A 9558-nucleotide genomic window follows, 5' to 3' on the forward strand; every position below is an offset into this window, starting at 1 on the left:
CAAAGTACTTGTTGTTGCATCTTTGTTCTCATATAGCTACTATTTAATTCATTTATTTGAGAACCTTTGCCAGTTTTGCACTGGGGTAAGTTTGGAATAGTCCACTTTTGCGTGGGAGGGAGATGGACTGAAATATGCTGTATTTGCTCCCAAGCAAATGTCGGCCTTTCTAGTTTCTAGATTGTTTCATATCGGACGGTATTTCCATAACTGTATACATGGCTCTCTATATAGTATATCGTCAGGTCAGTGACCCATCTTCAGAAAGTGTTTCCTTCGGGCGCAGTGTCTGCTGTTCCGGCACAGCCGCAGGGCGGCGCTTATCTCTCTTTTGATGTAGTTCCTACAACCTCGCTGGCGGATGTACATCCCGGCACGGCATTAGAAGTCCTAATTAATAAGGTCTTTTACATCAGCAAGCGACTATTGTGGCCCTATCAGGAACTGTTAGAATCAATTATAGGCTTGAAGGGGCTTTTTATTTTACTGTGAAGAATTCTGAAGATAGTTCCCCGTCGGCGTGTTGGGGCTCAAAGAAGATCGGCCGTGCGCCAAGCGGCATTTTGTCCCTCTGACGAGCCCTTTGAAACTTCTTTCAAAACTTTGTCATCAAAGCAGCCAGCTTGTAGACGCAAAGGAACATCGTTTGGGCTGAATAGAGACGAGGTTCCGTCAGAGATTTGTGAAAAACAACTGCGGAGATAGCAGATCAGAGAAAAGGCGATCCCAAGGTGACATAAACAGGCGGATCTACTGGTGATAAGGAAACGCTCCAGATCGCCAGACGAAATGTCGGGGCCTGATAACCGGGAGAAGCAAGTGGGGGACTCGGGGGGCCTACTGCCCGCCTCCCGAGAGAATGTCGCGCCCAGGCCGCCGCCGAGGCACGGGCCCGCGAGCTTTTCCATTGACGCAATCTTATCAACGAACACTCATGCCGAGAACACAGTATCGCCACAACAGAGAAGTCCTCCTCGGGACATGCCCGTCAACGGACAGTGTTCACCGGCCAGGCAAGAATATTCCTACGGAGCTAAGCTCGACACGCGCCGACAGGAAAGTTCAGACCTGCGGTCTCCTGTAGCTGAGGTCAGCTCGTCGACGGCAAGACCCAGCGCGTTTACACCCGTGTCGTCAACCGAGGAGTATTCTTTCAACAACTTGCGAACAGAAGGTAATTGCGCATGTTTATAAAATGATAAAATACGAACAACTTGTTGAAATATTAGTATCCACACATAATTCCGAGATAGAAAGACAAATATATATTGAAAGGGTTATGGTCTTAAGTCCAAAATACCTGCAAAAGTCTATCTTGTCTACCTTTCTTACAAACAAAAAGCGTTATCCTTTTCTACTGCAAATATGTTTCAGACATTGTTGTCATTACGACACTTGTGGTTAACCGTTGATTATGTTTAAATGCTAGATATCATAAGGATGTCTAACAGGAAAAAATATCATCGTGTAGAAAAAGGCATGTACATGTATGTGTTTTGCAAAGTTGTGCATTTTACAACTACTTCACTACTTGACTTGACGGCCGGTTAAGCATGTTTTAGCGATGTAGAAAAACAGTTAAGGCAGGGGCAGTGTTATAAATTTATCTTATTATAACAGTTTAATATCAGGTTTATGCCGGTGCTGCGACGGGAATATTGGAATAATTATTAAAGACAAATCAAAGGGGAAAAGTTCAATTTTGGGACGAACTTTACTTCAATGTAATGATATATTTTTGAACGCTAATATAGGTTTTTATCTTTACTCCCATAAAATCATTTACTAAAATCAGTCAATATATAAGCTTAGCTGATCGATTTTAAAAATGTCATATTTGCCTCCACCGTCTAAACGGTACTTAATGGCGGGTAGAAACGCACAAACAAGCTTTGAAAGTAGAACTTAAACAGATTTTAATAAAGAGTGACTTCTATCGACACTGAACCGTTCCATCAACGAACGTCAAAGTCTCTGCAACACATTAAGAACTACGTTCTACAAACGTCGACACCTTAAAGTCTTTTTAAAAAAGGAAAGAAAGTTAAGAATACTTTCCTTACTGTGGGGAAGCCACGAAAAGTTTGACCTCTATTTACAAGCAATTGCGCATTAACAATAGTACAGCAAGTAATAGTGACTATGGCATGAAGAAAATGATCTCTGACTGTTTTATAATTTTCATCATTAGAAATTGCGTTCGGCATCAGTTAAGTTTTTCATTGTGTATTTTGAGTCTACGTTTAAGTTCGGGGAAAAGACAATAACTGTATAACTACACGTAACGGCGCTAAACTTTTTTATCATTTTTATCATATACACGTTGTTCAGCACCAACGTTTGAAGATGACAGAAGATTGTTTCGTTTTTCCCGATATTTTACTGGGCTAGAATGGCCATCTAACTACATAAAAGCAACGCCAGTACAGTAGCTAAATGTACACTGTTTCTTCGTACTTTGCGCAAGTGATACCGCCCTGCTACATTGGCGCGCAAAAATCTTTCCTTGCACCAAATTTCTGCTGACTCTACAACCACAGTCACAACATTAGGACTGTCTCACGACTTGATTCCAAGGTCGGCGCTGGGTTGGGAGTCCATCCTGTTCTAGCTCCAGTTCCAATCTTATCAGAATATGACTTTCCCGACTTTGATTTTTCAAAATGCATGGACTGCCGGCACATAAGACTTGTAGAGACTGGTAGCCATAGGAAACCTCGACGGCCAACCCCGGACCGAAGATGACCTTGCTCACAACTAACTCCCAACCATGGTCTGGAGAAGGTCGGGAAGCCATAGTAAGTTGCTGTGTGTCTGAGGATTACCATTCAGAAATGATGTGAACAAAATGGGACAAGGTTGGTAGATTTCTCACGAAATTAAAACTAAAATGCTGAAAAGTACGGAAAAGTACATTGAGTAGCATAAACTACTTGAAAAGCTTGATACCTAAAGGCAAAAAAGTGATTATTTCTTAGAAAGACGCAATTATTTCCTTTTACAGTGTAAATGACGTGAAATGAACATCTGTAGCACAAAGAAACATGTTTCTGGTTATTACAAAAAAATGAGCTAGCTTGCACAGAGAAAAATTATACAGATATATCTATTCTATAATAATAGCCATTATACATATTACTGTTACGTTCAATATCCATTCTAACATTAGCATGACGGACCACCATATGTTACGACAAGTTCTGATTTTTTTCAAAGAGTAATTCCAACAAAACAAATCTTGCTAGTACAAGTACGTTACAATCGTATCTATTTCATACGGGGCTAAAATTACACCAGGCTTCAGTTAGTTGACGAGGTCTGAAAAAGCTAAACCTTTTTAATGGCAATAGAAAAATTTATGGTTAGATTCTTGTCTAACAAAGTATAATAACAGGAAACATAGTTGGACGTGTTCACATATTGTCGAGGAGTTGGCCTTTTTGTGCAAACGGTGTTGTTCTACCTTCATCGCTGTACTTTGGGAAACTGAAGAAGGTTGGAAACTAATGGTGGGACAATACGTTGTGTTTGTGCTTTGTTTGATACCGATCTTTCCCTGGTGTTTACAGGCATATACAACCAGACATAACAGACTTGGGAGACGTTCTAACCAGATGTGGTGATACCTAAACCACAGGGGTAGATTATCAAAGGTGTACGTTAGTTGTATAGTGTTTAATAGTTTTATTTTGTATCTGTTAACTGTATGTTCGTCATGTTTTGTTGTGACCTGTACTTAGCCCTGTGTGCAAAAATGTGAAATAAAGGTCGTCATTCATTCATTCAAAAGCAGATCTTAACAAGATTGTCATAAACTTCAGGTTTAGTTCGAGTACAATTAAATTGTTAAACATACAGTATCAGATGAATGTTCATTGCGCTCATAGCATATGGACACTTAAGCATTGTCACCCCAGCAACTTGTTGAATGAGGTAAGACAGCGATGCGATGTAGACGTTAAAAGTTGTTGTGTAGAATCTAAATCGAAGGAGAAGACTATTCTTCTTGTATTACAATATGCTAAACCCTGTAAATAGCAGAATACAAACTGTACACAGCATAAAACAAGAAAGTCCAAGGAGTGGGGCAACATGTAGTCGGTACCAAGCCGATCTAATCCGCGCTTTAAAAAGAGAGATTTCCTAATACATTTACCAGTTTCCAATGGACAAAGTATGGATAGAGTCTTACTACTAGTTTTTCAAGCAAGAGATAACATATCAGTACGGATAACTGCAGCGTTTCGTGACAGCATCTTAGCATCCACAGCATGCAAAAGACGGGGGGTTTGGGGGGTCTTCAGGGACTTTGGGATCTTTTATGTTCTATTTTCTGATTGCATATAGACAACATAGCCGGCTTGGTTGAATTAACCCCGTTTTTTTAACTGGGCTGATCATAAAACAGCAGAAGACCACCAAACCCCCAGTTCTATAAGCCTGCTACGGAGGCTAACAGCATCTAGTGGTTTTGGACGAGCCACAACGCGTACATACAGGAACTCCAGCCGGACACTTGTTGTGAACGTTGTTTTTGTGTGGAGATCAAGTACCGTGACGGCGGCACCCGATCTCAGAAAGTCAACACACAAAAAAGGCCCAAACTGCACTCTTTGTCGCTTATTCTTCACTTCGCTTTTGTAGCTTCCGACGACACCCCCTCCTCTCGCCAGGACACATAGTCCCTGGGCAAATTGGGAAGTAAAAGCCATCCACAAGACTCTGTGTCGCAGGTCTTTTGTTTTTTGTGTCTCAATACGGTTCTTCTCTTCCAATTTTACGCCCTTTCGCCTCTTTTCAAGGCATTCAAGCTACTGACGTGACTACATGAGTACGGGGCACAAAGACTAGAAATCACAGCAGCGAAAAGTAAAGCCATGCGGCGCGTTTACAATACTTATATTTACAATATCAAACGATAACATATTTTTCCCTTTACCACTACAGATAGAACCGGAATGGGGGTGGATATTACAGAGGTGCTCAGTACAGATTTGTATATACGCAAGACGAAATAGATTTTTCCCTGGGCCATTTTCTCAGTTCGCGCATATCATACTCTGTTAATCGTTACACATGTGTTTTCGTAAAATAACCTCATGCCAAACTGTGATAAATCTTGAAATCATAAATCATTTAAAAAGCTTTTGATGCATTGTTGTATATCGCTACTGATGCACGAAATCTCCACAATGAAGTCAGATGTGAGTGTGTGTGAATGTGAGTGAATCTGTAGAACTTATCTGTAACTTATGTTCGTGTTATTATATCAGCTGCAACTCATGTTTGTATTATCATATCAAATGCACGTCTTCTTTATACAATGTTTTACAAAAAGTACTGGAGTGTTTACCGTAAAAATAATAACTCTTTGCATTTGTAGCTCAGTGCCCTGAAGTGGTCAGTTGGCCTTCCAGTTACATTGGGAAACACCGTTAAGAAAAAAGAAAATTTATAGCTATTTATACGTGATAAAAGGAGAATTTCCTCCTCGCTTTACGTTTCTAATTGACAATGAATCCAATCAAATTGTCTGTGTCATTGTCCGTTTCAATGTCTTCACTGGAAAACAAAATGGCGCCAATGATGACATACAACATTTCACGATGTGTATCTGTCCTCCCCTTACTAAATTGAGAGATGACTTTTATAAGCAAATAAAAAACGTACATCATTGACTAGTATCTGAAATATCTTGCTAAAGTAGTGTACATCAGATACACTACCTCGATAAACAACAGCTATCCTTGTTGATTTACATTAAAACGAAGTCCACAACGTTGCAAAGTAAACGTTTCAGAAAGGCACGTCCTATGGCATTGGTTGACCATAGATATATAAAACTTTCAACTGGTATCTGTAGACATTTCAGTTACCTTAATATTGAATGAATGAATGAATGAATGGATGAATGAATAAATGAATGAAGGACCTTTATCGTATGTTTGTGCTCTAACAAGCTACAGTAACACTTAAACTATACATACTAATGTGATCTACAGGTTCAACTTCTCGCTTCTTTAGGCAGTTATAGATGTAAGAACATTTGGGCTAATGATACATTGTTTGTCAAGTTTCATAAGGAACGTGAATTTTTCTATTTTGTCTAAATGTCTTAAGTATGGGAACCTATCTATTATACACGTATAGAGGGAATCCCTCTCATTTCTATATAAAGTACAATCAACTACAAAATGGCATTCATCGTCAATATTATCTTAAGTACAAAATTGGCAGATCCTTTGCTGTAGAGGAATGCGGTTGTGTCTGCCTTTTTCTATATGTGCAGTTTATGTGACTGGATGTTGTTTTGTTACATTAATGCATTGTTTTGCTTTAGATCATAATTTATTACAGGCATGTATATATCCCTTGTCATGGACTAATATTTCTGTCAAATGGTGGCGGGTTTACATCATTTTACCTTTGTGCTTTTCTTTGTAAAGATATGCGTGGACCTGACAATGTGGGATTTCACGTTTCCCTAGAAAAAGTAGTAGAGGAGTTTTCAATGCGTTGTGTGTTATGTTATTATAGTTCCTTAGAATTACACGTCAAGAATCTTATCATGTTCCCCTTACAAAATATTGATGATGAATTTTTGTTAAACAAGCAGTTAACCAATTGAACGGTACTTCGGTTATTCAATATCATATACGATATCTAATTCCTGTGACATGATGCACACAGGTAATATTTCGTTAAGAGTTTATATTGAATGTATGAACCTTTCCCTGCGGCAATAATATGACTGAAACAGAAGAAGGTACCGTCAACAAACCGGTCCGAAAAACAAGCTAATCTAATCATGGTCCAGAGTGGGACTTCATGCACCATTAATCCTTGTCTACACCAAAAGATAGTCGACTTATTTACCAAACAAACGTTCTTATTAAACTTTGATGATACAGATAACACAAACAGGTCCAGCTGACATCATGGACACTATGGTAATGAGCAGGGTGGAAATGTCAATCACGCCCATTTCCGTTTCCCGTGACGTTGCCATGGCAGCCAGGAACATGGCAGCTAGAGTAACAGGTGTTCGAAGGACTCTGATTGGTCGGCGCTTTGTTTGGTATTTTTTCCAGGGGATTACGTCGTAAAGTTTCCGTGTGAAAGATTTACATCTTTCAACGCTTCGTTAAATCGCGGTATTTTCTCACTGGACGTGAAGATTTCTTGCAAGGCTGTTTTAAAACATATACTGACGGAAAACGGCAATTTAGTGGGAATTTCCTTTCTTCTAGATCTGTATCTGTATCTGTATAGCCGGTATAACCGCCTTTATGATGTCAGCGGGATACACACTTTTCACTTTTTACTGGATAATGTCCTTCTTTCCTTCTTTGGATATATATATGTATATGAAACGGATAGTCCCCAAACATTGTTGGATAGTCCCTATCACTATGTATCATGTATTTCATAAGTTGTTGTTTATTACCGCCATATTATTGTATTCAAATAATAGGAATCCAGGTTGATACGTTTTACCTTTGAACAAAACCCACACATTACAGATTTTCCCAGTGTCTCACAACGAGAAGAAAACCTAACAAGTTACCATTACAATGTTTTAGACTAGAGTACTGACATGCTATGTATGTATTGTGTTTCCTTGTTTGTTTGTGCCTTGTTTGTTCTTCTTCAGTCATTTGTAATTAGCCCTAGGGCAACAATTTTCAATAAAACTTATTGTTGTTAATTAAGAAGTGTGGGCATGCCAGATCAGCAACACCCTCTACCGGAACAATCTGTATTGCAGGTTGTATCCCAGCGACCCCAAACAACGAAAAAGATCCGGAAAATTTTATACTGAATAAAATCAAATTCAGGGTAAAGATATGTAATAGGCAAACACCATTCGGTTTTGTAGGTACAGTACATGAAGCACAAGGAATACGGACAATTGCTGTGCTGTAGCCTCGTATCAAGTCTGATCGTGGTCGGGGCCACAAGAGCTCTGTCCCGCCCGCCTCACATTGGTTTCCCGGTGTGTATTTCACGAGAGATTGATTAGTCCTCCACGAACATGGGGAACACAAATCCCCAAGCATACTGTCTCTGATTAGCGTAACACTCCTAGTACCGGGACGGCCTGTTGCACTGGGCGGGGGAAGCTATTAGAGCCCCCGAAGACACAGCCTGCCTGAACACCCCCAAACACCCCCAAATCACGTGCATTGGATACCAGGCTAGCTCAAGTTGCTGTGCTGCTAATAATGCCTAAATGCTTTATTTGAGTTATGCTGGGTTTGTAGAGCAGTATATTGCCATATTTAACCTCACTATCAAGTAATCTCCAATAGAAGTATCGCTGACATTAACACTAACACCATCATGTTTTTGTTGTTGTCAGACGACAGTCGGCCGGACTCCCCTCCCCCTCGGCTCCTCAGTCATGCTGAAGGGAAGAAGCGCCCCCGTACGGCCTTCACGGCAGAGCAGATCAAGGAACTGGAGGGCGAGTTCCAGAAGAACAAATACCTGTCTGTCACCAAACGACTGGAGCTGTCAAACCAGCTCAAACTCACCGAGACTCAGGTTAGTTTGTTGTGAATTTGAACCGATTCAAACTAGATTAGCTTTAAAGTCCAGACGACTGGAGCTGTCAAACCAGCTCAAACTCACCGAGACTCAGGTTGGAGGAAATTCCTTTTCTAATACTGTATCTGCTAAGGCTGGAAGTTACGAAAAATTTATTGCACGGTGTGGAAGCGTCTTTGAGCATACAACGGATTTTTTAAATGTCACCATATTAGAACCCAGTCCTAACGCTCTTTCTGTGTATACTGTTTGAAATTGCTTCGTCAAATGTTCGTATAAACAAACCAGTTCAGCATACAAATGTCTGAGGCTGGAAGTTATGAATTCTAAAAATAAGATATTATAATATCTGCCACAGTAAAATTAAGCGAACGCTACGAAAGCACCTTTGAGTATACAATGCATTTTGTTTTAAATTTCCTATCCCTGGCCTAGCTAGCGCTCTTTCTGTGTATACATCACTTGTCTCTTGTCTTAGGCCCTTGTGCGGACTTGTACCTCCATGAAAAATCAAGGTTATGTTTTAGGCACTGGTTTGTCTGTCGTCTGTTCGTCACCAAGATAACTCAAGAACGGCTTTACTCGTTTCCCTCAAATATTTCCCTCAAATCTGTTGTACCACAAGTTGTCGCTAGACGTCGCTTGTGCTTTTGCTGTTACATATTCAGATCGACGAAGAACGTCTAGAACTCAGAAATCTGCATCAAGGAACATAAAATTGTGGGTAAAGGATTTGAATGACCATCTGAAAGATAGGAAAAGATAATACTATGAAATTGTTGCTTTACATAGCACAAAATTCACACTTTCCATTCACCGCAAAGCGTTGAAGTTATGAAAGTTTTAAACGTTCAGCCGTCTGACGTACAGAAGCGACCCCATACGGTTTGCGGCTTGCTCCGTGCAGCGACGGTGATTGGTTGAGAGTTAATTGGTTCAGTGTGGGAGAGACGGACTCTGGCGGGAGAGGAAGTCAGTGGTGACAGAAACCTCCGTCCCGGGGGCCGG

At 40.3% G+C, this 9558-nt stretch overlaps 1 protein-coding gene across 1 annotated transcript in view; it reads left to right on the top strand.

Annotated features, from left to right (window-relative positions):
* Positions 1–510: 510 nt before the first annotated feature.
* Positions 511–9558, top strand: part of LOC109479269 (homeobox protein vab-15-like) — a 21194-nt gene continuing 12146 nt past the window's right edge. The window contains exons 1-2 of the mRNA XM_019781225.1: positions 511–1174; positions 8363–8547. Of these exons, the coding sequence (XP_019636784.1) occupies positions 790–1174; positions 8363–8547 (570 nt within the window). The 5' untranslated portion in view covers positions 511–789. The remainder of the gene's footprint in view (positions 1175–8362; positions 8548–9558) is intronic.

Source organism: Branchiostoma belcheri, unplaced genomic scaffold (genome assembly GCF_001625305.1).
Source record: "Branchiostoma belcheri isolate BF01 breed outbred unplaced genomic scaffold, Haploidv18h27 scaffold47, whole genome shotgun sequence".
Classification (NCBI taxonomy): domain Eukaryota; kingdom Metazoa; phylum Chordata; class Leptocardii; order Amphioxiformes; family Branchiostomatidae; genus Branchiostoma; species Branchiostoma belcheri.